At 48.3% G+C, this 26,370-nt stretch overlaps 8 protein-coding genes across 8 annotated transcripts; 6 read left to right on the top strand and 2 right to left on the bottom strand.

Annotated features, from left to right (window-relative positions):
* Nucleotides 1-1,814: 1,814 nt before the first annotated feature.
* gfsA (glycosyltransferase family 31 protein) lies at nucleotides 1,815-3,392 on the top strand (the record flags this gene model as incomplete). The annotated part of the gene is made up of 1 exon (XM_032084701.1): nucleotides 1,815-3,392. The coding sequence occupies one exon, from the start codon at nucleotides 1,815-1,817 to the stop codon at nucleotides 3,390-3,392; it is 1,578 nt and encodes a 525-aa protein (XP_031941976.1).
* Nucleotides 3,393-4,337: 945 nt separating this feature from the next.
* On the top strand, nucleotides 4,338-8,164 carry BDV37DRAFT_247267 (KH domain protein). Its single transcript, XM_032081849.1, has 5 exons — nucleotides 4,338-5,269; nucleotides 5,342-5,623; nucleotides 5,755-6,216; nucleotides 6,268-6,592; nucleotides 6,646-8,164. The coding sequence occupies exons 1-5, from the start codon at nucleotides 4,742-4,744 to the stop codon at nucleotides 8,070-8,072; spliced, it is 3,024 nt and encodes a 1,007-aa protein (XP_031941975.1). The 5' UTR covers nucleotides 4,338-4,741; the 3' UTR covers nucleotides 8,073-8,164.
* A 2,933-nt stretch (nucleotides 8,165-11,097) lies between these two features.
* cbpA (putative calcineurin binding protein) lies at nucleotides 11,098-12,765 on the top strand. Its single transcript, XM_032081848.1, has one exon. It carries the CDS (start codon nucleotides 11,585-11,587, stop codon nucleotides 12,455-12,457), a length of 873 nt encoding a protein of 290 aa, XP_031941974.1. The 5' UTR covers nucleotides 11,098-11,584; the 3' UTR covers nucleotides 12,458-12,765.
* Nucleotides 12,766-15,411, bottom strand: BDV37DRAFT_247259 (arginyltransferase). The gene is made up of 12 exons (XM_032081847.1): nucleotides 15,306-15,411; nucleotides 14,963-15,193; nucleotides 14,588-14,632; nucleotides 14,412-14,487; nucleotides 14,285-14,347; nucleotides 14,101-14,223; nucleotides 13,881-14,042; nucleotides 13,598-13,831; nucleotides 13,450-13,547; nucleotides 13,320-13,385; nucleotides 12,999-13,267; nucleotides 12,766-12,934 (listed from the first exon to the last, which is right to left on the bottom strand). The coding sequence occupies exons 2-12, from the start codon at nucleotides 15,018-15,020 to the stop codon at nucleotides 12,809-12,811; spliced, it is 1,320 nt and encodes a 439-aa protein (XP_031941973.1). The 5' UTR covers nucleotides 15,021-15,193; nucleotides 15,306-15,411; the 3' UTR covers nucleotides 12,766-12,808.
* Nucleotides 15,412-18,991: 3,580 nt separating this feature from the next.
* BDV37DRAFT_108506 (NUDIX hydrolase) lies at nucleotides 18,992-19,812 on the top strand. Its single transcript, XM_032078322.1, has 2 exons — nucleotides 18,992-19,207; nucleotides 19,353-19,812. Exons 1-2 carry the CDS (start codon nucleotides 19,156-19,158, stop codon nucleotides 19,778-19,780), a joined length of 480 nt encoding a protein of 159 aa, XP_031941972.1. The 5' UTR covers nucleotides 18,992-19,155; the 3' UTR covers nucleotides 19,781-19,812.
* Nucleotides 19,813-20,760: 948 nt separating this feature from the next.
* BDV37DRAFT_247244 (DNA-directed RNA polymerase II core subunit RPB3) lies at nucleotides 20,761-22,401 on the top strand. Its single transcript, XM_032081846.1, has 3 exons — nucleotides 20,761-20,954; nucleotides 21,040-21,608; nucleotides 21,680-22,401. The coding sequence occupies exons 1-3, from the start codon at nucleotides 20,901-20,903 to the stop codon at nucleotides 22,071-22,073; spliced, it is 1,017 nt and encodes a 338-aa protein (XP_031941971.1). The 5' UTR covers nucleotides 20,761-20,900; the 3' UTR covers nucleotides 22,074-22,401.
* An 885-nt stretch (nucleotides 22,402-23,286) lies between these two features.
* BDV37DRAFT_247242 (putative mitochondrial dicarboxylate carrier) lies at nucleotides 23,287-24,770 on the top strand. Its single transcript, XM_032081845.1, has 4 exons — nucleotides 23,287-23,483; nucleotides 23,536-23,538; nucleotides 23,664-23,764; nucleotides 23,858-24,770. The coding sequence occupies exons 1-4, from the start codon at nucleotides 23,348-23,350 to the stop codon at nucleotides 24,560-24,562; spliced, it is 945 nt and encodes a 314-aa protein (XP_031941970.1). The 5' UTR covers nucleotides 23,287-23,347; the 3' UTR covers nucleotides 24,563-24,770.
* On the bottom strand, nucleotides 24,738-26,146 carry BDV37DRAFT_247236 (cytochrome c oxidase subunit VIb). The gene is made up of 5 exons (XM_032081844.1): nucleotides 25,991-26,146; nucleotides 25,775-25,805; nucleotides 25,623-25,704; nucleotides 25,470-25,533; nucleotides 24,738-25,406 (listed from the first exon to the last, which is right to left on the bottom strand). Exons 1-5 carry the CDS (start codon nucleotides 26,055-26,057, stop codon nucleotides 25,372-25,374), a joined length of 279 nt encoding a protein of 92 aa, XP_031941969.1. The 5' UTR covers nucleotides 26,058-26,146; the 3' UTR covers nucleotides 24,738-25,371.
* Between the last annotated feature and the right edge of the window lie 224 nt (nucleotides 26,147-26,370).

Here is a 26,370-nt window from a genome sequence, read left to right as displayed (position 1 = left end):
TAAAAGGAAAAAATAAGATAAGAACAAACAGTGGAACATTCCCAGAATCTTTCACGCCATGGACCATTCCTAATGGAGTACAATGGTGGATTGTCCGTCCGTCGACTGGGTCCGACGAGTCCCACTTCGTCAAGAATAGCAGAGATTGTGTGTAATTAGCAAGAAACGAGCGGTTACAGAAATCTGTAACACTTGATGTCCTGTTTGAAGTTGATGAAGGAAACGTTGATCGGCCGTTAGGACCCTGAACAGGAGATGCGAAGAACGGAGAAAACACTTCCCGATGGACGATGCGATTATAAAACGCGTATGCTACTCTTTCAGGAAGCATCTTTATGGGTGGGATAATACACGATCAGTTTGACCGGATTCACCATAGATTCACCATGAAGTCGGAGTTATTCCTCTTGCACTTCCTGATGTTATTCTTTGTTGAAATGAAATGGCTTTCGGAGAGACTTGGTGCGTGATAGATGCAGATCGATGTATGTACTATGTAGTACCCTTACAGAAACATCGGAGATATTGAATTTGAAGATATACACACTTAATAACCTGAGAGCAGATGTATTGACTATACCTATAGGAAAGTGTAAGCGTTTACTCCGTAGGACAGAATTCCTTTCAGCACTGGCAATCGTAATTGTGATATCTATATTATCATATTAATTCCATCATAAACCTTGAGAGGGTTCTGCTTTGGAGGGTTTGTTTGAAATCCGAAATTGAAAATTACCAACCACCCGCTGGTGGAGAGAGGCGATCCATCCATCTGAGCGGCATTCTTCCCTTCTGTCAGGGATCTACACCAAAACAGTCCACTACTCTTCTGAGCATGTACCAGTACTGAGGAAGGGCTAACAGGGTTTTCAAAAAAAAAAAAAAAAAAAAAGGCGGACTAAAGTTACAGAAAATGCGGGAGGCGTCAACAAGGCGAAGGAAGCATAATCAACATCTTATAACTTGGAATTCCTCATTATTGCCCTCTGGCTTTATTTCCATCTCTCTGCTTAACCAATTTTTCTTCCTCTTCTCAACCCTCTCCAAAACTCGACCTCGAGATTAAGGTCGGTTTCTCGGCCATCGATACATCTGAAACCTCTTTAAAGTGCAGTGGAAAATTACAGCGGAGTTGAGCTTAATATTTTGCAGATTAAATTACCCAGTGGAGGAGCTTAGGCCCCATTTCAACCCGTGGTCCATTATTCGGCATTCCCACTTAGGAACACTTTCTCTCCTGTCTTCATCCTTCCCTCATCCGTCCTCTTCATACTTCCTCCCCTCCCCTCCTCCTCTCTTCCATCTCTTCTTCTTTTCTCCTTCTCACCCCTCAAAGGCTCGACACAAGTCCTCTTTCCTCCTCCAATTTCGATTGTTTCTCTAAGCCCTGGACTCGTGGTCCAGTTGTGCTGTTCTTCTTGCTGTCGGCCTCTATACTTCCCTTCGGCTCCTGTTTCCCCATCGCGACGGGGAGACCCGAATAATTTCACCGGGCCTTTCAACCCGAACTACCTCCTTTTTGTGACCGTGTCGCAGGTCTCGACGCTGCCAGACTTTCGTTGTCAATTCCTCTTGGCTGTGGAAATTTTTCTATATAAAATTTCTATTCGCCATTTACGCTCTTTTCATCCTCCGGTTCGTCGAATCTCGGCTGATTTCTCTGGTGACATTTGTGCGATAGCGGACCCGATAGACGACGACTTTATTCCGTCGATGTCCCTTTGATACAAGCAGTGATATAATACACTTGCTGTCGACCGGTTTCTACAATCGTTTTCATGCTTAAGAACAACTCCTTTAATAATTCGCCCAAGATGCCGATTTTCCGCACGAGGACCGTCTTTCCTCTCGTCGCCCTATTTTCAATAGGCTTCTTCTTTTGGTGCATTGAACGTTATGATCGTGCAGCGTTCCTTCGATTCAAGCACCCCGTCGACCGGGTGACTACGTCGGCTGGTACTCCCCAGATTCAGCTACAACCATCATCAGCCCCGACGGCGAAAATGTGCGATGCGGACCCTAGTGTTATGCCCCCCATGCCTTTCACTGAGTGGCTGCCTCGCAAGAACTATACCCGCGCGTACTTCCGTCCTCACCACGTGAGCCCTAAGACTGAATTCAGCTCGCTGGAGGAAGTTGATGTCCCTGTTCTCCCGCCCATGACTGTCATGGAGCGTGGCATGGTTATCTCTCCGGACAACAAGGACGACGACATTTCCTGCCCTCCCATCATCGATGTTAATGTAGCGGCCGACCATGACGTTGATGAGACGGACAAGCTTCTGTTCGGTTTGGCCACGACTGCTGACCGTTTGGACCGCTTGCTTCCTTCCCTCCTCTACTCCTACGGAAACACCAAGGCTGGTATTATCGTGTTGGTACCCGAATCCGACGACGACATTCCCAAGCAAGAGACCTACTTCCGTAACCGTGGCCTGGACTTGACACTTATTCAGTCTCCTCTCGATTTTACTGCTCGTTATTTCGGCTTGGTTGAGGCGTTCGCCAAACACATTCGTACCAAGCGCCCCCAGACCCAGTGGGTTAGCTTCATCGACGACGATACTTTCTTCTTGTCCCTTCCCACTGTCGCTGAGGAGCTGAAGCTTTTCGATGTGACCAAGAAGCATTACATCGGCTCGCTGTCGGAGGCCCACTGGCAGGTTGACACCTTTGGCCACATTGCCTTCGGCGGTGCCGGTGTTTTCGTATCTAAGCCTCTCCTGGACGTTCTCGAAACATACTACGACGAATGCCAGTCTTGGGGTGAACAGCCTGGAGACCAGAAGCTCGGACAGTGCATCCAGAGATACGGAGATACTCCCCTTACCCTGTGGCCCTCTCTTTACCAGATGGACATGAAGGGTGAGGTTGACGGCGTGTACGAGTCGGGCCGGAAGATTGAGTCCCTCCACCACTGGAACAGCTGGTACACGAAGGACGTTGTCAAGATGACGACTGTGGCAGCTGCCGCCGGTCGCCGGTCAGTGCTCCGTCGCTGGGTGTTCGACCAGGAAGAGATTGTCAACAACTCCACCGGAAAGAGCACTCGTACATTCTGGGTCATGACCAATGGATACTCTCTTGTCAAGTACACCTATGGCGAGAACACTCCTGATGATGCCATTGACTTCGACCATACGGAGAAGACTTGGGAAGAGGACCCTCGTGGGTACGAAGAGCGCCTGGGACCTCTTCGTCCTAAGGACCACGAGGGTGTCCTCAAGGACCGTTGGCTCCTGAAGGAAGCTTACGTTGTGGGTGACAATGTGCACCAGTGGTACGTGCGTGAAGAGGATGAAGGCCACAGTGTCATTGAGATCGTTTGGCTTGGACCCAAGGGTGGGGGCGGTGCCGGTATCAATGACTACAATGTCAGGAAACATCACTGATCTTTTGGTCTACGGATCGAATGAGAAACCACACAACCGATACTGAGGCTGGACCTTAGATCCGTGGAGTCTTTCCGTTCTTGCACATTATTTTCATCTTTGTTATGTTCGCTCTCTTCTTTATTTCGAGTTCTAATTCCTGTCATACCACCAAGAACGGAAGAGCACTACCCATTTACGAGATAAGGAAACAAAAAAGGTTTTATACTGAAGGGTGGTCCGGAGCGTACCTCTTTCGCCAACTGAATCCTTCGACATCCCTATTTTTGATTGTTCATTTGCCTGGCGTTGAATCGGCGCAGTCAAAGATCGGAACTGGTGGTTTTTCAGCGAAGAGCTTATCTCGCTTTGAGTCCCTTGATTATCTGGCCATACTCCTTCTTTTCCAGAGGAACTTCACGAGTGAACATTTCTTCCCATCCTTTTCCTTTTTTTTTTTTTTCACACCAAACAAACGTACTCCATGAGTGTCCGATTAAGATACATACAGATCTGTACTCCGTACTCTTTCCCTCCCATCTATACGAGAACTTCATCAATACAGACTGTACTGAGATACATACAAACCAGACCATACGAAGAGAGCATCTGCTGACTCAAACCCCCACTAAACCCTTTCCTGTACCCAGGCCAATGCCAAACCTTTCGTTCATACCCATCGATCAGAGACTAATTTTATTATTTCCCATTATATGATTTTATTTTATTTTGGATTTTCTTAATTTTTTTAGTACCACTGATTATTCACTAGCAACCCAGAACCCCTTCGCTGGAGGAGCTCGAAGTCTGACCATTGGGATCATCCGGTTTTCTTCTTCTCTTCTACTCATGCCTTCTACTTACTCATTTTCTTTCTGATTGATCTATCTCATTTTCGATTCCCTTTTTACCTCCCCTTCTCTTTCCCAAATTCTTGTTCAATTTCCCTTATTTTCTTAGTTTCCTTTCTTTTCTTTTCTTTTTTTTTTTCCCTTACCCTTTTCTTTGGTTTTATTTGTTTCCCCCTCCTTTCTCCCGAACCCTCGATACCCGTTTGGTCGTTGAATTGAATCGAATCATTTTCCCAACCCATTCCGGTACCAAGACAGAAACGCCCTTGTCCGCCCACACCACCTTCGCGCGCTCATCATTCCTTTGCCCTCTTCTCATCCCTGTCGAGAACGGCGATCCACACCCTTGACGCCTCTCATCCTCTCCTGGCTGACTTGCCCTCTCGTCTCCTCTTCCTCTTGCTTTCTCCTTCCTTCTCTCTCACCTATCCGTCCTTCCGCCATTCTCCTCGGACGCTGTTTCTCTCTTTCCCCTCGACTCGTTCAAGGGGTTAGAGACTCAAACCCGCCGCCCTTGCCATGCACAAGATTTCCAACTTTACGGGTCAAGCCCGTCATGGCTGGGAGCGAATGACGCCCACGTTTGGCATGTCCAGGCCTCACACCGATATGGCATCGCACTCGCTACGTCGACCTCATGGCGCACCACCCATGACACCGCCAACCGGCATCGACCCGACCGTCAACCTTTCCTTTAACGTGCCGTTTTCTTCGACGTTGGGCGGTCCCGATGTGGATGATGTGCTCCATGCAAGCCCAGGTGCTCTGCAGCGCTGGACTTTTCCCGAAGGCACCCTCGAAGGCACTCCCGTCCACAACTTACCCGTTCACACCAGAAATGTCGAGGCCTTGCGGAGATTGTGTCGCCAAATCACCGAGAGTAGTAATGGGAGAATCGAGGCAGTCGTGTTCGGTTCGGAACCCAAGTCCGTTGCGTCCTTACAACGGCGACCTCAAGGCTTGGTAACGAACGTCTGTATCACCGGTGAAGGCGAGACCGTGCGCAAAATGCGGGCCAGGATCCTGAACGAGACACCTATCCTGTTGGTATGTTCGTCCGTAGTTTGGTGGCTATCGCCTGCATGCTCGATCCACTTACTAATGAGATCCAATCAATAGCGCTGTGCGACCGTTGATGTGGATATGCATCTCATCATGGATGGGTCCACGAAAGGAATCCGACCGAGCGTATTAGAACACCTTGATACCCTGTCCGCATACACCGGAACGGACATCTTCCTACTGAGCCCCAAACTTCGAGATAACGATAGCGCGGTGGTGTCTTCTTATGGCTATGCCTCTGACAATGGGCTGGACCAACGTTTCCGGGTTTCGATTTACGGTGACATGGAGAGCGCTGAACATGCCAAGACCAGGGTATTGATCATGATCGATCAGATCGTAAGTTACCTGTTTTCCTATCCACGCATTAGAAAAGAAAAATTCTCCGAACACGAAAATCAATCATTGCCCTATAATACCCTTTTCCCTTCACCGGCATCATGCAATGATGACGACTAACCGGTTACTAGCTTAAACGTCACGTGGACGCTATGAAGCTAGAGTTGACCATGCATACATTAGTCTGTGGTCGCACTCGCAAAAACATCAAGCTTATCGAGGCCGCCACGGGTACTGCCATTTACTTCCCGCCTCCCTTTCCTCGCATCTTCGGATACACGCCCCCAGGCGCTCACCGTCGCAGTGAAGATGAGGTCTATATCACCGGTGATACCCAAGAGCAGATTGCTCGAGCCAAGCAAAAATTGAGAGAACTTGTCATGGGCGTCAAGATCTATGTCAAGGATGTCATTGTCAATTCTAACAAGATTGACAACATTTTGCTTGACCGCTTGGACAAAGTTCGAAAAGTGATGGAGATGAACGGCTCTTACGTTCTCTTCCCTCAACTTGGCAGCCAACGGGGTCTTGTCCGTATCCAAGGCACCGAAGTGCTGCATGTGGAGCGCACTGTGCGGGAGATCATGGCCTTGGTACGTTCAAATGCATTCATGCTACAAGGGCTTTTTGGCTAATTTGATTAGGCTGGTCAATTCTACAGCGCCTCGTGGTGGATTATCATGCCGGATCCCTCTCAGGGAACCTTCCGCGCCCCCTCACCCGCCGATGTTCGCACCATGCTGTCAGATATCTGCACCAATTCCGCGGCAGAAGTGAGCTTTGACAACCTAACCTTCACTATCAACGGCTCCGATGACGCCGTGAAGGCTGCCATGATGGTCGTCAACCAGATCCCATTCGTCCAGCGGAGTCAATACCAGATGCGTGTGAAAATCGAACTAGCAAATGAGCACAAAGAGTTTGTCAGCGGCAAGAAGAACGGAAAGATCAACAAGATCATGGGTCAGAGTGAGTACTGCATCGGTTCGCACTTTGTAGCCTTGATTCCTAACATAGAACAGGCAATGTGCAAATTATCTTTGATGGCTTCAACGAGTACAACTTCTACATCGACGTTTGCGGAAATCAGTATGAGTCTACGAAGAACGGTCTCGATCTCGTCGAGCAGGAAATGCCGGCTTCGATCTCGTTCCATGTGCCGGATCAATACCACAAGCGGATCATTGGCATCGGTGGCCAGCATATTCAGCGCATCATGAAGAAATACTCGGTCTTCGTCAAGTTCTCCAACGCTATGGATCGCGGTGGTATGGGCAAGGAGGATGACGACATCAAGGTTGACAATGTCATCTGCCGCACGCCAGCCCGTAACGCACAGAGCTTGGATCTCGTGAAGCAGGAGATCATGGACATGGTCGAGAAGGTCGACGCAGAATATGTCTCTGAGCGTGTAGTGATCAACCGCCTCTACCACCGTGAACTCCTTGCTCGTATGACGGAGATCGATGAGCTCGAAAAGAAATGGAACTGCAAGATCGAGTTCCCCAGCACCGAACTTGCCAGTGATGTGGTGACCATCTCAGGACCTGAATACCAGGTTCCGCAGGCTGTTGATGCTTTGCTTGGAATGGTACCGGAGAGCCATGAGCTCCTTTTCCAAAGCTCTCACGAACTTCGCGAGTACTTCAAGTCTGTGGAGTTCCGCAGCGACGTTTGCGCCAAGCTGAAAGAGCAATATGAGGTTGACACTACGGTTGACCTCAGTGCTGACTTTCCCGCCTCCGAAACTGGTTCGGCTGGTTCGGCTTCACCAACTTTGCCTCCCGAGGACCGTGTTGTGCTTGGATACACGCGGAACAATGCCGGCGGTCTTAAGGATGCCATCGATTTTCTGATTTCGCGTCTAGTGGCGCATGGACTTGATGCGAATACCGTTAAAGGGGCTATTCCGCGTCCTAAATCTGACTCGTTTGAAGAATCTCTTCCGTTCTTCGACTCCAAGCTGTTGCAGCATGCACCGGTCCCTCTTGTTACGGACTCTCCCACCAGACCCAACTTTTCCGACGAGACTAGTGAGCGTGGGTCGATTTTCGAAAGACTCCGCAAGCCTGGTAGCATCTCGTCGTTCTCGTCTTTCATCGGTCGCAAGAACCACTCCGCCTCTCCCGGCTCGTTCTTCAAACACGCCTCCAGCAACGCCTCCAAGGCTTCGCTGGTTTCCATGGAATCTCGGGATAGTGGCTACCGCAATCCATGGAATGATTCGGGTGTGAATCTCCCCGAGGATGATCTGCCCGTCCTGGGGAGCTCCCACAGCCACAGCAGCAGCAATGGCTGGCCAGCGCGCTTTGACACGAAATTTCCATTCGGTACCGCGCCGGGGGACATGACTCCCAAGCATGACCCCCGCGCGTCTTTTGATAGTGGTCGTCCTAGTACTTCCAATTCTACTTCTGGATACCCGGCCCCTATTGGGCCACCGCGTTAAAACAATGTCAATTTGCAGCACTATACCCCCAAGACCTCTTTTATTTATTTTCTTTTTTCTTTTTTTTTGTTTTAAAGGTTTGCAATCAGCGTTTTTTTTTTTTTTTTTTTTTTTTTTTTTTTTTTTTTTTTTTTTTTTTGTGCTTTTGCTTGATACCATTCGGAACATGCAGTTAAAGGTGGCGGGAAAATTCGGAAAAAAAGGGCATGACAGATGGCCGGGAAAGCGGATACCGAGATCTATTTCAGCCGTCTTCCTCCCGGGTTTTTGTTCTCTGATTTCTTTGTTTTCAGCAATGCTTTTTCAGTTATTACTCTCCTATCTTGCAAACAGTGTGTGGGTCGGGAGAAAGAGCACTGTGGGCTTTGGTAAGGGGAAACCACGGAGGCGGGAGCGATTTTCGTTAAAACATTCATAAGATATGATACCAAGTGAAACGATGGTGTATGATGGTGTTTCTCATTTCTGTTTCAAGTGATCTGTCGATTTCCCCTCATCTCGGAGTTTCAGATCGGTTCTGTTCACTTGCTTTGGTTTTGGATCGTTCTATATACCTCGATGAACAAGATATCCCCAAGACTTGAGAGTAGAGAAGAGTGCGAGAGTGCTGCTATCGGATTTTCTAACTATGATATTACTTTCTTATGTAGTAGCCTTCGTGGGGTACGGAGCTTATTACATGGAGTTATATACATAGTATAGTATTCTCAGATCATTGCACAGCCATATTTTATACTTTGAATGTGACCTACTCTTCTCTATTGTAATTGCTTTTGTATCAAGCAAGGCAAATGAAGTAAGAAAGTTGAAATGAAAGTAATTTCACATTTTATCAGATCTATGTAACTTGAATTAAGCTAGACTCGGGTACACCAGAATATATATTCTCCCCCCTCCCCCCAAGATACCGTGTAGTTAGGATCCGGATTTCACCACGGCTGCAGCCAGCAGTGTATTAGACCGAGCCTCAATGGAAAGGCTAACACCGCCTACTATGCGGCGTCCTTCGAGGCGCTCCCTGAGCCTTAGACGTGGGTAAACTGTCCACGAGTTTACAAGTTCACAGGTTCATGTGTTATGACGACCAGACAGTGTCCATCCATCGCTTGACACTCAAGAACAAGCTACGTTTACGGCGCCGGAGCCGGCTGTCCTACACAAGCATGGCGGAGGCACGTTCCAGTTCGATGTGTACGAGCCCAGGCACAGAACACCCGCGTTTAAGTCTTAGGAGATTACCGCGTAGCACCGGATAAGCCTCACCCAACGTCATCACAGGTCTGTTACGCGGGCCTGGAGTGATCGCACGAGCACGCTGACCAGTTCGCCATGGACACGAGAGCCGCATCGCCACGACAGGCGAAAACCTGGCCGCTGTGTGTGGGCGTCAAGGGCAAGAGATCAAGGCATGTGGCCGCACCTGCAAACGCAGGTTCTTATCTATCCGATGTTGGACGATCGGATGATGCTCCTGCTTTTGTGGAACATGGATGATAATCTCACTGGTTGGACCAAGCTCCTGGGTCAGGTTGTCGTCGGCTCGGATAAGGTCGAGGCCTATGCTGCGCCTACCCGTGCCCGCTTATGTTGATCTGAGCGAGTTGGATGTCTTTTGGGTTAAGGATATGGCCTTTGCGGCTAGGTTGCGAAGGCGAATATTGGTTTGCAGCTTCACGTTGGTCCTGGCCTGCCGTATGCTTTTGAGATTAATTAGAGTCGGGTTGAGGGGCCTTTGCGAAGAGATTCAAGGCTATTGCCCGGTTGTATGAGAGGGTTATTTGTAGGATAAGGTTCGGTGAAAGAATGAACGCTGTGCAAGGCTTAGGGCAATTGAGTGCTGCTCTGAGGTTCAGGATAAGCAAGGCGTCCTGGTAACTGACTGCCTTGTAACTCTCATGCCGAAGAAAGTCTTGCTTTTAGGATACATTATACATACATGGAAGGTTGGATAGGGTGATGTTGGGGAATTGGTAAGGTGGTTTGGTGCGGCACCAGGTTCGGGTGGATCACTCGAGATGGATACCATGACAGATTCCGGGGTGGCTATGCATGAACCCTCGAAGCGCAGCTAGATCAACGTTCCGCAGCCAGGCAGATGGATTCTGCAAGAGAAAGGCAGAAGAATTAACGAAGAGAAATTCACAGGAAATAGCATGTACAAGAAGAAAATGGCCGACTGTATCAAGGTAGGAGCATCGCTGAGCCTTGTTCAGAAGGCTCATGTGACCATGCCATGGATACAGACGCCTCTCTGGTACACTCCGCACCCGAAGCGATATCTGGCAACTGAGGGCGAGGATATTACGAGTCAAGAGATCGAGTAGCTTGAAACTTGGCATGGAGCCAAAGTATGGCTATGGCTCCTGCAAGGTGAGACGGTTGCTCATATCCGAGCAGTACAGTGATCATCCGCGTCGGGGCTTAGAGCGGAGTGCATGGGTAGTGCACGCTGTCAGCCAACTTAGATTTCGACTGCCTAGAGTGGAAACCCGCAAATCCCCACCGTCCGCTGCGTGCTGGAGTCTGGACAGCATCATTGATACTGTACTGCGTGGACAACCACGCGGAGGATGAGGCAATCCGGACCTCCACCGGGGGGCGGAGCTGCGATGGAGACCAAGAATCTGCGGAGTGGTCCCCCTTTTCCGGGACCGATCCACGGAATGGCACTGGCACGGGTAGACAGACCTTTGTGCCGAGTTCCAATTGTTGGAAGGATTGGGGGGCTTGTATGTGTCCAATAGCACTATAGTGCCTTGTCATACCTAGGACATACAGTCCGTCAAGCCAACAATTGCTGCTGATGACAGCATCAGCGGGTGATTTCAGAACCATTAGCAACTGATCAGCCTCCCCACGGCAATCGCCGGGAAGGAATTATGATTGTCATTCATCAAAAAGCATAAAGCATATTCTAGAATTGATGGCGACGGTCTGAATTCGGCAGTGCTTGTGGCAAAGAGCATCGCTAATTTGTCTCTCCAGCCACAGCGGAGCCGTGGCAAGGATTCAAAAACAGGCAAGGAAAAAAAAAAAAAAAAAAAAAAAAAATTCGAGCAAAAACGGATGGATCGTCAGGAACCAAGCCAGCGGACAAGTCGTAATCGCTACTGGTTTTGGTCTTGGGGCAGTGTCTGGTAGGATCCCGACCGTGCGTCTCAAGGGGGCGCAGCACAACTGCATTTTGGAATGCTGCTATTGGGCTTTTCCGGTATATAAGTTGGGACCGGAATCGTCCTTTACATTGAATAGAATCCAGCAGAACCACATTGAAAACAGAAAACCGCCGAGGTGATCATATATCAAAAGAACAAGTCCTGATTGTTCTCGTTGAAACTTAGTGAAAACTCTCAAGAGTTGAAAGCGGTCTTGCCTTATCTCGTGACTTATCAATAATAATCATTGATTGTCCCCCCGCCACCGTCAACTCCCTTTCTCCTCTTCCCTTCCTCTCTACTTCAAAGACACCCCCGGGTCTCTCTCAAATCTCAATTCAAATATCGAAACACATAATGCCTGGACTTACCACTTCTCCGGAGTCAATCTCCGCCCCTCCCTCCTTCAGCGTCAACAGGGCCTCTCGGTCATCTTCGGCATCACGACCAGCCCTCACGCTCGATCTCTCTAATCTTCCAACAATGTCTCAACCAGCCAAGCCAACAAACACCCTCATCATAACCGAACTCAGCAATATCCTCCTCTTCCAACCCGCCTCTCTTGCCACTCTCCGCGCACAACTCGAATCCATCGCGCCCCTGAACTCATTCTCTCCGCTCCCCTCTCTCCGCCGCCTCATCTGTTCCTTCTACACTGAAGAAGACGCTCTCGGGGTCCGGAAACTCCTCGACGGCCAACTCCTTGAGCACAACGTTCGCCCGAAGGTCTACTTCGGTGAACCCACCCCAATCCTGGATGAAGAGGAATCCCGCCGCCCAAAGCTCCTGGAGGCCCCCCATGCCGACAAGCTCTTTTTCATCAGCCCGCCACCCAGCCCCCCGCACGGATGGGTCATGCGCAACGAGGAACCCCCGAACAAGGAGGTGCACGCCAGCGATCTCGCCAGCGCCCTGGCCAAGTTGAAGACCGAGCAATCTAGTGTCCACGAGGTTATCAACCAGACCTGTGAACCCGGTACCCCGATGTCCATGACCTCTGATAAGCGCACGGGGAGCTGGCCCGTCTCTATGTCCGGACAGCGCAGCAGAAGCAGCACCCTTATTTACCACCCTGAGGAACATGGCGGAAGTCCCAATCTGCCTGCTGTTATGGTCGAGGATACGACCATCATGGTGGATGACTTGGAAATGGATGTGAGCCCCATTGAGATGCCGATACGGAAGGCTCCGCCGAAGACGTCTCGACCTCCTGTTGAATTGATGTGTTGAATGCATGAGATTTGATACGTGGTCGTTTTAGCAATTTGTGGATACGTTTAGGATGTGCTTTAGCGTGTGCATTTGGCTTGTTTTTCCATCTTTGTATACTTGCATGGGTTTCTATGTTGTTATCTGGGATGCATTGATGGTTTTTCTATCTCTTGTGCTTTATTGAATCATTGGCGGGGCGTTTTGGAGGATATTGTGATCATGACACATACGGAGTTGGTTTGCTTCCCCTGCAATAATTTAGATACACATTTATGCCATATATAGGTCGAATTACTTATTTACTTGCACATATCTTTCTCATGTGATCTTTTCTATATGCATAGGTAAAAGTAATATCTAAAGGCGCTATTAGTCGAACAGTACGACGGCACTCTGCTTGACAATTTCCGGACCCAACACCGCGGCAAGCTCAGCAATAATCCCTTTAACAGACTGGGGATTATCCATAGGCATCGTCTCCCATCCCACGAGGTCCTGTGGCAGTACATGTCAATATGAGGCCAACAGAGGATATCCACTCACTGAGAAATGTACTTACATTCATATGCACAAAACTACCATGGACGAGGAGCAGCCAGTGGTCCAGATCCAAGGCCTTTACTTCTTTCAGAGACAGGACACCGGGCATGTGCAGGTCGAAGAGAGATACCTCATCGTCGTTGATTTCGGCGTCGGCCTCTGTCCCGGTGGACTCTGATGTGCCTTCGGCGGGACGACAGCGGTCTCGCGAGAGTGATACGTATGGACGTTCGTCTAGCTTCTTTGCCAGCTCGCCATCAAGGGGATCCCATGTGTAGCTTTCGGGGTCTGTATATGTCAATATGTTACTTTGTTTGTTGAAAATTGATGGTGTTCTTACCGAGGATATACTGCGGCTTGAAGGATCCCTTGTAACGCATTTTCTGGCAGGAGTGGATATAATAGCCTGTGTAGGGTTGTCAGTGACTATCTGTTCCATAGGTCGTAAATAGAGGCTGGGAATATCTTACCCATGTAGTAATACTGGTAACTATCTTCAATCGAGAGGGCAATCTCCCTTAGGGCGCTGAGTTTCCCGAACTCCCATTGTTCGTAGTCAGGATCATAGCTTCGGCCGTCAGTTATTGCTCGAATGACTCTGGAGTAAGCAAAACTCACAAGATATATACAGAGCTCACGCCACTGGGCATCAGGTCCAAGACCGCAACAGCTATGAGCTTCCCATCCAGGCGGTAGCACTGGTGCCATGACCCTAATTTCTTCTCAGTAGACTTGGGATCAGTCGGGGAACGCTTCAGGCCCGAACAGAGGAACCGTTTGAAGTCCTTCTGCTGCCACGTGGAGACGTCCTCCTTGTGGACCTTGGTCTGGTATTTGAGGAAGAGCTCGTATCTTGGGTAATTAACAAGAGTAATATGGTGAGGAGTTGGGTTACACTTACTTTGCCTGAGATACAGAATCCCCTTCTAAGTTGACCTCAAATCGATGAGCAGGTTCCAAGTATTTCTTGGTCTTGGGATCAATGGGCCTCTTCACATTGCTGTACTCAGCCTCGTGAACAGCAGTGTGTAGGTCGAAATTGCATTTCCGGTGTCTCTTTTCTCTGAAATTATTTGAGGTTAGCCCCGGTCTCACGTTCGGATCATAGTCAATGGACTTACTCCCGGGTTTTAGGGCACAGGTAAGCTGCCCTTCGGATGTATTCCGGTCCCAGTACGAACTTATTCCAGCGATTGATCGCTTTGCGTTGGTCCTTCCTTGACTTGAAGGCCGTTGCCTCAAGCCTAATCAATAAATTAGTGGACCACAGCCAATGTGGGTTACTTTTGGTTGCCTTGTACATACCTCATCGTATAGTGCGGACAACATGATCTCTGCAGGTTCTGCTTGTAGTATAGCGTCCCTGATCTGGAGTAGGAATTAGCGACCGCATGCCACGTACCGACTCATCAAGCGAGTGATAGATACATACCGTCTCCACCCACGGTTGACGAGCACCTCATAATGGCCGGGGCGTACTGATACAGAGCTAGTATAGTACGAGGCGCCTGCAGTAGATACATGTTAGAAGGGCCTTAGATGGACTGGATGGCTGCAGGACCATCCATTGTGAGAGGGAGGGAAGGGACATGTGCCAGATAGACTCACTTCCATTGTCGGATTTACAGTAGCCACACGAGTTGCGCTGGTAACCTGTATGTTGGGATCAGCATTGGATTGTGGGGTTCCCATGTTCGTTAGTCATGGCGGACAGTCACCAATCGATCCAACGACCGCGGCGATAAAAGAAAGGGAGTACAGGCATGCATTAGTTGTAAGGAAGGGCACTAATGAGGGACATGATCAAAGGATCACGATGGGCCGTATTGGCGATGGCCAAGAAACTATCGCCGCGGAAGAGGGGCAGTAAAAGCGTCGTTGAGGGGCACAGAATATCGGTTTGGGCCCCGGGTTCAAGAAGGGTGGATGAGGGCCAATAATGGTTGCACGGGGAAAGGGAATATCGTCTGACTGGCTGCTTACCAAGAGGTCGGAAAAGCGACAATTTCCTGGCTTGTTCGGCGTCGATGATGGATCCCATAGTTTCAATTAGCAGTGGTGGATGTAGTGCGGTTATTATCGTCGGCGCTCAAGGCGGAAACCCAAGGGTAAAAAAAAAAATGAGGGGTGGGAAAATCAGCAAGAAAAAGCTTCGTGTCTTTTGGAGGAAACACAAGGGAAATTAAACCCGAACCAGACGAGGTTTTAATCTATCTGCAAATGGAGTTCAGCGTCGAAGAATAACAGAGGGATGTTTAAGCTTGCGGTTAAAGAAGATGGGTTATCGGTTTATCAGTTTGTATGCCTTTCTTTGGAACACACGTACGGTACTACCACTTCGGCCAGCATCAAGGGAAACAAACACACCGTCCCTCTCCTGTCATAGATGTTCCTTCTGAGTTCAAGGTTTGGGATAGCTCAGAAAAGTGAGATATACAGAACAAGCAGAATCATTCGGTGCTAAAACCGCAGTAGATCACCAGGAGCAGCTGCCAAGCGCTGCAAATGACGTTCGTGATGCTTCTAGAAGAGGATCCAAGCGTGCAAAGCTCATGTTGCCTCAATGCATTTCGCATCATCCTTGTTCGCTAGGAAACTCTGTGTTGGGTAGCCTTGATGGGGTCCATTTATTCAATTATCATGTACTCATGTCAATATCCATATAATATCCATTCATTTCTCTTGATCTATCAACGCTCGCATCGTACTGATATTGGACTACCTAGGAAGTACTGTACAGTACCTAGTAGGATGGGGAGGGACGTACCCCGTACAGTATGTTTGTACAGTACCAGAGCCTAGAAAACGCGAAAAGATCCTGGAGATCTTACAACAGGGTGACTACTACCTAGGTATATGCAAACCCCCTAGCCTGAGTGGCACCACCAATCTGGAATTGCCATTGTTAGTCATAGACTAGCTGGCTTGATTTGCCATTTTCAACCAGGTACAGATCGCTATGACCTGATACCTACCTACGGATGGATGGATGGATGTATATACATACATCATCCAGGATATACTAGGTACAGTACACACAGAGAGAGACGTTGGTAATGAAACTTCCCGGTACGATACATACAATACGATAGGATCATGTCATTGGGTGTCCCTGGCTCTGAAATGGGAAGTTGGCCAAGTGTCCCAACGGTCAATCCTTATTATTGATGGCCGTTGGAATGTTGTGCTGCGACAATCCATTGAACCTTGTCTCGGCTGATCCATCATTCGGTTTCAAGTGGTTTCATTCAATCCAATTTACTATTTCAGAAGTGACCATGACATCACATGTCGAAGTATCCCAAACGTCAAGTATCGACACAAAAGATCCGCACTAACTCAATAAATACTGTGTATTTGCTGTGTTGTCACTTCACCACTCAATCGCCACCATCATCCTTCCCAATCTGACCGAGTTGCCCTTGAATACGATAGGCATACCTTCTTTGGTAGTCCGAAATCCTTCGTAGTTTTAGCCCGCACTATCTTAAGTAACCCTCCCCCCTCCTTACCCCCGGCTATGATCTACAAATCCCCTATAGGTTCACAGAGGACATAAGAACAGGACATATGTACACCTACATCATCGCCATTAATAGATTTAATGGGGCGAGGCGAGCTCTGATCTGGGTTTGACTTTGACGTCTGAAAGGTAGATTTTTTCTTTTTCTTTTTTTCCTTTTACCTGTTTCGTGTCTTCAAACATAAAGAAAGTAAAAAGAGAGAGCGGCATGGACTGAATAATCGTTGTTGAAGCCCCGCATTTAGTTGGATCAGTCATTCTGTGATGCTGGTTTTGAAGACTAATAATGTATGCAGGCATGCTGGATGGTACCCAATAACCCCAAGGCTTGTCTGGATGACAAGGGGAATGGGAGTGCCCAGTAACCAGCACCGTAAAAAGGAAGAAATTAGATTGAAATAAAACAAAATAGAGAAGGCCACAATCATACCTACTTACGCCTCCCAAAGAATCTTGAAAATTGATACGCTGATGCATCTCTCTATGGGCACGTATGAAAAAAAAAAATTATATAGGTACGATAACTCGCTCCTCGAGTCTGTCGCATGCAATGTGGGGATATGCTAGCATCCACAAAAGGGCGATGCACACTCTGTTACTACCCAAGAAGAAGAGGGTAATCTTGACCCATGGACACAGGTTGCAAAGGACGCGTCCGTGCAACGAGGTCCCGAGGGGATCGTGGGAACTCGGCCTGCTGCTGGTTATTCTATCACCTCGTTCCACAAGGAAATCTAATACTTTGATTACACAACTATTTGTTCCGATTATCACATAAGTGTATACAGTACCCATTCGCTGTACAAAGTTGGTTAACCATGTGGATCGATCCTAATTCTGGGAAACTCATGGTGATTAGTTATTTTTGTTTGCAGTGTGTGACTAGTGGCCAACTAATCACTGGTACCAAAATGCGAGGTTGAATGTGCTTTTTTTTTTTTTTTTGCACTTTTTCCTTTTCTTTTTTGGCTAGAAGAGCGCAAGCCATAAAAGGTTAATTTAAAGGAAGTTATAGTTCCATTCTACATCCAGTTTTGACCAGAACTTGTACTATCTAGGTATTAAGCTAAGTACATACATGCATAGTATACTACTTACGCCCGAGAACATCAGCGCAACGAATGCGGCGCGCTTGTGGCGGCCATCGTCGTTTACTTCGTCAGACAAAGGGCTAAGTCCGATGGAGACGGACAGAACTTAATCCAGTCCCTCTCTACATGGTGAAGGATCTTTTTTATTAATCCATTTGCGCCAGATCTGAGGGAGCTCTTATGTGGCGTTTTTCGTATTGCATGTGCATGCATACATAGAAGCCTGTTTGTAACAACAGGCACTGGAAAGAGCCGAGTTCCTGACAGGGTCTGAGTAGCAAGTGTGTGAGTGATCATTTCACCAGCACGGCGGTACTCCCGAGTTCGCTTTCCCATTTGTGTGGTCCCTTGGGTGACCAAGAGGTTACTGTGGAACCGACGAGGTCCGCAATGCATCGGAAGACTCAGGAGTCATTACTATGGAATTGGAAACATACTTACCTCACCTGTCGGTTTGTCTCTTTCAAGATCCTTGGGTACAATCATTCGGCCAACTCCACACGTTTGCTACATTCCATACAACCATACAATACCTACAAGTTGACTGGGGAAAGTATTGGTGAAAATAAGGAGTTGGACCATCTAAGAGAGATTTTTTTTTTGTTAAAAAAAAAAAAAAGGAGTAAGAACTAGAAATCTACTAAATTAAAGCAAAAGAAAGGAATATTATAATAATAAAAGAAAAGACTGGGGGGTGGACTTTCCAGAACTAAGACTCAAAATAAATTATTATAATACATTCAAGATAACTGGAGACAGGATTAAGGGGAGGCATACCGGAGGCCAGTATTGTCTCGGTAATACCAAGCATGCCCACCGCACACACAAATGCGGACCAATCCGTTACCTATTGAGGCCGAATCAGGGTACCGTACGTACCCGTAAGTACCGCCCAGCAAAGTCCGCTCCGGGCGAGAGAGAGCGACTCGTCCTGCCGGACCGCGCCGCCCATTATACTCCCCAACCTAAGCTGTCTCTGATTCCCCGTTCTCTCGCCTCCCCCTCCGTTCCTCCCATTTCCTGTCCCTCTATCCTTTTTCTCTTATTTCTATGCTGCCCTTCTGATTACCATGTCTTCTTGTACCTTCACATCTCCTTCGAGGTTCCCGTCCGCTGCGGGAGTGAACGGGGATACCTAGTTCCTGAAGCTTTTTTTTCCAATCCTTCCCCTCCAAAAAAATTCCCCTACTTTTTTTTTTCTCGACCGCCTCGCTTTCCCAAGTTCCGGGGGTAGAAAAAAAATTAGGGTCGACGGGTCCTGAACCAGCTCTCTTTCACCAGTTCTGGTTCTTCTTTTTGGCTCAGAATATCCGTCGTTTGAAGTTTAAAAAAGTTCATCTCCGGACTTCTGACCCCATATACTTCGCCTCGTTATTGTGTCATTGACAACCTTCTCTTTTACTTTCCGCAAACCCTACACTCTTTTGGTTCCTTGTCGCGTGGACTGCAGCGCGAGCTGCCCATCACTGATTCATCCAATCCCTCTATCTATAGCCTATCTGGCCCAGGTGGCGTAGAGGGTTCTTATTGTTTGACCTATTTTCTCTGTTTCTTGATCCAAGATGGTGGATCAAACTCGGTCAATGGAGTCCCGCACAGGACGGAAAAACCAACGTGAGTGCTTGTCCCTGGAGATATATGGGCCCAATTGTGCCCCTCTCCATGTCCCGTTCGAACTACGCGCGTCGTTTTCCCATCCCCTCTCTGCTATCGTCGGCTATGTCGCGCATACCATTGCTAACCTGTATATCAATAATAGGATACGGATCGAAAGGCGAACGTCTTGTGGCCGGTGTGGTCCCCTTGTCGACCGATAAGTCACAGGTGCTTATGATTCAATCTGCGGGACGAGGTGGCTGGGTACTTCCCAAAGGTGGATGGGAAACCGATGAAGAAACCGCCCAACAAGCCGCTTGCAGAGAGGCCTGGGAAGAGGGTGGCATAATCTGCACAGTGCTTAGAGATTTGGGGTTGATCCCTGACATGCGCCCCTCTACTCTATTGACGTCGCATGCACCCAAGGCAACTTACCAATTCTTCGAGGTCACCGTTGACCGTGAGGAAGCGCAATGGCCAGAAATGCATAAACGAAAACGTCAATGGGTCTCATATGCGCAAGCCGCAGCTGCTCTTGCGAGCCGCCCAGAGCTCTTAGAGGCATTGAATCGCAGCTCCATGAAACGGTAGCGACTGCCTTCCCTTGCCTGATATTCCGGTCCCGGAGCTGGATAGGCGAGGAGCCTGTGGAAGATCACCTGCGATCTCTTGGTCTTCCCGTTACGACTTGACGTGATTCTTTCCTTTCTCCCTGAGAAAATCTTTCTACACCGGTTACCTTCTTGCTTGCCTTCTTTTGTCTGAACATCCCTTTTTGTAATGGTTGGCGGTGCTCTGCTGGAGTTCGAGTTGTCATTACATGCCTTGCTTGACATACCCACTTGGCGACTTGGGACGGTATGCGCATGGCATCGGATTCACACACTCACCACTATAGATATCATGACGATCCGTCGAATAGAGAGTTAGAAGCGCATGGACAGCGCTAGCGTGGACGGACGAAAAGTTGTAACTGATGTCGCTTGAACATCATCATTCTATCGAATCCTACTCGCGGAGAGGATATTTGGTCATCTGGATACCAAAGTTTGCTTTTGACTCTGACATGGTTTAACCATCTACTTACAGCTCTTTGCGACGCCGCCTATGCGGTTAGGGCAACTGGCCTACTGGTGACATGGGTCTGCTTGTGCCTTTGTTGATGATATGGCTTTTCACTCATGCAGAAATAGGAGTCAAGAAGAGAAGAAAACCCCACAAAAAATAGACTATTCTCCAAGCGACTCGTGATTGTGAGATTCAGCAGCAAAAATATTCTTATTGAACACGTAGACATGAGTAATCTCATGCGTATCAGTTAGCATATAAATATCCATCAGGTGAAGTAATAGACATAGATACTAGATAATATATATATATATATATATATATTTTTCAGAATTATTGGTTATCTGCGTCATGTGTTTACCAATAGTTTGTATTGTGAATGAGGTCGTCAATACTAAGTAAATCTGTAGATACCCAAACAGGGAAAGCGCGGAACTTCAGTTTGGAGCCGAACTCAACGCTCGCGCCTAACGCTCTTCTTCAAACCCAGCTCCCTATCGCTTTCCTTTCACCTTTGACCGGCCAAGACGTCGTTTGTTATAACCACTTTCTTTACAAACTTAAACTGTGTTATAAACAAATTATTAAAAGCTACCGTTTCCGATCTGAAGTTGGCAGCCCGCACCGCTGCTTCGTCGCCAACATGGATTATGAAATGGATATCGAGCCTACAGGGCCCCAGGTCACAGTGCGAGAGGTATGGTCAAGAAAATCTCGAATACCAAGTTAAACTTATGAACAGAAGCGCCACCACGAGCCCTCAGGTATTAACAGAACTGTAGGCCGAACCCTACCGAGTCGATTTCAAACTCAGCTCCGTCGATCTCGCCTTCGCCAACTCTCTCCGCCGAACTATGCTTGCTGAAGTCCCCACTATTGCTATCGATCTAGTTGAAGTCGAGAAGAACACCTCTGTGCTTCCGGACGAGTTTCTTGCCCACCGACTGGGTCTCATCCCTCTGAATTCCAAGAACTGTGACCAGGACGTTGAGTACACTCGCGACTGCGAGTGCGAGGACCACTGCGCGCGGTGCAGCGTGACGCTCACTTTACATGCGCGCTGCACCGGCGACGACATTATGCGCGTGTATGCGCGGGATTTGGTGGTCAGTGGCGAGCGGGCGAATGAATGGGTCGGGAATCCGGTTATCACTGATCCAGAAGGCAATGGACCCCTGATCTGTAAATTGCGACGTGGGCAAGAGCTTAAAATGACATGTATCGCCAAGAAGGGTATTGCCAAAGAACACGCCAAGTGGATGCCCACCGCAGCAGTTGGTTTCGAATATGATCCACACAATAACCTCAAACATGTGGATTATTGGTACGAAGAAGATCCTATTAAAGAATGGTAAGTCGCATCACCATTTTATTCTCAGAAAGTCTCTGGGGAAAGTGCTTTTCTAGTACTGACAGAAGCAGGCCCGTCTCTCACAATGCTGCATGGGAACACGCTGCTCCCCCGGACCAACCCTTCGATTACGATGCGCAACCCAACAATTTCTATATCGATGTCGAGAGCGTCGGCGTTCTTGAGCCGGATATGATCATCCAGCAAGGGATCACTGTCTTACAACGCAAGCTTGCATCTGTTATTTCGGCACTGTCTGGCACTGGTGACGGCGACCGCAATGGTGTTATGGGTGGGGAGGATGAAGATATGATGGGTGTACGCAGTCCAGATGCATATGAGCCACCAGAGGGCATTGATGGAGGCTTCACTGCTTACGCTAATGGCGGTGCAAGTGCTTGGGGAGCAAGCGCAGCAACTCCGTATGGTGCAACTCCATATGGAGGTGGTGGGTATGGTTTTTAATTGATTTCTCTTTTCTTTGAGATATTAACGTGTACCCAAGCTATTGATGGTAGGGGCACAAAAGTGAAAAACCGGGAAGACAAGAATTAACAGGAAAAGCATGCCTTCATATTCAATAATTGCTACTTCAAAGCATCTGGTCGGAGTTTTAGGTTAGGGAACAGCGGCGCGAATGGGATTATACCGTGCTTATACGAGTCGATGGCAGCTTTGCGTCGAGTTGTTGAATGTTATATTGGCTTTGTATCCTCAAGGGCTTGTATGAGCATGTCATACTAAATTACAATATAGAGACTCAAAATGAATGAAACAGTTCAAATCGCAGCCATAGTGCTTGAAGCTACTAAGAAATAGTCAAGTACCTCTTCCGCAGCCGTGCCTACACGAGTCCTTGGTCTTCTCTGAATTTGCTCTGATTGGCATGTTTGATTAATAAATACCATCGGGCCTACGTTATTTTCACAAGTCCAAAAGACGTGGAAGGAAATTGACTTGCTCGAATGCTCTCTTACCAAAGCTTTGTCTGCTAACAAATAGGATGTGTATGTACGGGGTATCTTATTCTTCGATACAGAACTATGTTGGCCAATGGAGATCCCTGGCTTGAGTGAGGTAAATGGAGAGATGAGACTTGTCCATACTATACTCTCATCTAGAACACTTTGTTGTCAAAACAGAGCTTAAATTAGACTTATTCGAAGTATTCGAGATGCTTCGTTGACTCCACATGTCCTCCAGGACACCACATGGCCTAACTAAGCTGCTTCTGTCTGGCAATGTGATCTAAAATACATCCTTGCGATCACGTTTACCATTACTTAGCAGACACTACACAGTATACTCAGTACACTGTCATCAACTAATGCAGGAGAAGTGATGTCATCCTACATGAAGCCTTGGAATGAAGCCCCTCGGCAGTACATCAAGAACCGATCATGTTGAAGTAGACAAACGTTCCAAGACGCCTTCTTCGCGAAGAATGAGCCCGCGGATATCCCTGTCTTTCTTCCACTGTATTACCGAGGGTTTACCGTTTGCCCGGCCAAAACCGAGTACATGATTGGCTGATTGCCTCCGGCGCCGGTTATGCTGCCGAAGGCCACTGCGGGCTCGGAGATAGATCAAGGCTCCGACGCATTTTAGAATTTCCAGTCTAAGACATTTAGGTACTTGTACTCCGTACAAGCTGGTCTCCTACTTTTCGAAATCGCTTAGTCCGATACGCTCTCCGCTTCCCTTCCCCTCGCTGGATTGTTCACATCTTGTCCACCAGGATGGCAAGCAGCGCAAAGTTGGAGATGTCGCAGCCTCCCCGGGCTGCTGTTCCCGTGAAAAAGGTGCATTATCCGTTCTGGTTTGGTGGCTCTGCATCATGTTTTGCGGCCACTGTGACGCACCCTTTGGATCTTGGTAAGCCCTCAACATATGGCTACTTTCTTTATTAAAATATGGTTTTTAGAACTGAATTTAACTAACACTAATTCTATAGTGAAGGTAAATTATTCCTGGACCTTATCGGCTGTGTTATGCGTTTTCTGCCCATGTCCTTTTTTCTCTCGCGTCACGGTGACGCTAATCGATGAAAAAAATAGGTTCGCTTGCAAACACGTGGGCCCGGAGCGCCAACCACCATGCTGGGCACTTTTGGCCATGTGATTAAGAGTGATGGAATTTTGGGTATATATAGAGGGGTACGTTCAATCCGTGTGGGTCCCAGGGGAAACGGGAGGAAAAGATAGAGAGAGAGAGAGAGACCTCTTGCTTACAGTGCAACAATCATGTAGCTTTCGGCCGCGCTCTTGCGACAGATAACGTATTCCACCACTCGCTTCGGTATATATGAAGAGCTGAAATCGCGCTTCACATCGCCCGATGCTCCCACCAGCACCCTCACCCTGGTCGGGATGGCCTGTACATCCGGCTTCCTTGGCGGTATCGCAGGAAACCCGGCCGACGTTATGAACGTGCGCATGCAGTCCGACGCAGCTCTCCCCATAGAGCAACGCCGTAACTACAGACATGCCTTCCACGGACTGGTCCAGATGACCCGCCACGAAGGTCCCGCAAGTCTGTTCCGTGGCGTTTGGCCCAACTCGACTCGTGCCGTGCTGATGACCGCATCGCAATTGGCCTCATACGACACCTTTAAGCGTCTCTGCATCGACAGGTTCGGCATGTCTGATAACCTGGGCACTCATTTCACTGCGTCCTTCATGGCTGGTTTCGTCGCGACAACCGTCTGCAGCCCCGTGGACGTGATTAAGACCCGTGTGATGAGCGCTTCCCCGGCTGAGAGCCACGGCCACAACATCGTGGGTCTCCTACGAGACATCACCCGCAAGGAAGGCTTCGCCTGGGCCTTCCGCGGCTGGGTTCCTAGCTTCATCCGCCTGGGTCCCCATACCATCGCTACATTCATCTTCCTGGAAGAGCACAAGAAGCTCTATCGTCTGCTGAAGGGCGTCTCCGAAGAGAAGCACACAGCATAGATAGACCTTTTTTTCTTTCTTTCCTCCATCTCTTTTTATATATTCCTGATTTGCTCGATCTTGCGATAAACTAGTTTTATCCTTCTCTAATTTTTCTGTATATGGTTTTTTGGCGAAAGCATTGGGTGGCAAAAAAGTTCGTTTTATCTGGTGTACATACCTTTTCTGTGTGTGCTTCTTTTGTTTTTTTTTTTTTGTTTTTTTTTTTTCACGCCTCTGTGTGATTTGGTTGGCCTCTTTGGCCCCTCGATTTCTACGTGTGCTGTCCTTTGGCTGCACCGAGATACTCTTATATTGGGAGATTCTTTTTTAAATATACCGGGTATCGGTCCTTTGCTTCAGCAATTTGCTTATCTATCATAGACTGTCTCAGTGCCGAAAGTGACTTCGCGGTTGCAGCACTGGTTTTTGTTGGCTATATGTTGGCTATATGTTGAGTTGGAATAGATAGAATGATTTGTTGCTTCGGATATTACATAGAAGAATAAACTCTACTGGGTTGTCATTCGCGGCTATTAGCTCAACCGTTCTTGCATATTCCGCTTACCGATATCTCTACTAGTATTGGTTGGAATGAGAGGCGCTAATTGCTGGTACCATAAGGCGAATCGTACATTCTTCTACATATGCGAAGGACAAGAGATAGACCAGAATAGGGGCACAATGGATTTTCAGCTACGGCGGATCTATATATATCTTTCTCCCGAGCCAGTCCAAGGGACGGATTTGTATTCCCGTTTTGATCAGGTAGAGTACATGTTGACACAAAAAATGCTTGGAAAATCAATCAACAATGACTTGTTACTCGTCTAGTGGTCCAGGCGGACGGGGAAGTTTCCAGCCTCTGTTGGAGTAAGATTAGTCGCTGATGGGCAATTTGGACCATGAGGAAAAGAAATTTACATACCGCGTTGGGTGTCCCAGCGGTCAGTCCACGCCTTGGGGCACAGGGAGCGGAAAGCGTGGTAGAACTGGATCAGTGGTTAGCCCATCTATCTTTACGTGCAAGATTGGTTTTCTTTCGGTCCCACGTCGGGGATACGGAAGAGAGGTGACATACCTGACGGCATGGACGGAAATCCTCGCCCTTGGCGGTGACGCACTTGTGGTAGTCGACGTAGTTTTGCCAGCAGTGCTTGGTCCTGGGGTGAAGACAGGAATTAGCAGTTGCATGGAAGGAATTGAGTCGTATATCATTTAAGGTTTACGTACTGGTTCATCTGGGGGAAGCGAGCATCATAGCCTGTTACACCAGAAGTTGTCAGCACCACATATGGACTCCACCTAGTATGAAAACCTCGACTGCGGCGGCATTGCGAGCGATCCAATCGGTAATAGACCTAATGATCACGTACCAGCTGCACTTAAGTTAGCAATTGACTCCGATTTGAGGCTCTAAGCCACAAGATTGGCTGCGATTGAGCTCACCTGTGACGAACTTGAAGGGCTTGGTCTCCATAGGCTCATCGGGATCGGCCTCAGGAATAGCACCCATTTTGACTGTGAGGAGACAGAAAGGTCTCTAGAGGAAATTTAAAAGAGGTATATGGGGTGGGTTGGGCGTGGGTGAGAGGGGAGTTGGAGAAGGAAGATGGGGTGAGGTTTGCGCCAGTGGAGTGGTGGAATGATCCCGTGAAGCAGTGAATCCGGGAGTGACCGCGGGCGGTCTAGCGAGCCACTCATGCGGCAAGATTTCCTAAACACCCGAATCCAGCCTAAGGCAGTACTACTCAAACCTCCCTTCAAACGTCGTGAGCTTCCGTCACCACATCTGATCTTCATCCCACCACCATCTCTGCTCCCACCTC

This window comes from Aspergillus pseudonomiae (genome assembly GCF_009193645.1).
Source record: "Aspergillus pseudonomiae strain CBS 119388 unplaced genomic scaffold BDV37scaffold_29, whole genome shotgun sequence".
Lineage (NCBI taxonomy): Eukaryota > Fungi > Ascomycota > Eurotiomycetes > Eurotiales > Aspergillaceae > Aspergillus > Aspergillus pseudonomiae.
This window is presented reverse-complemented; position numbering and strand designations above follow the sequence as displayed.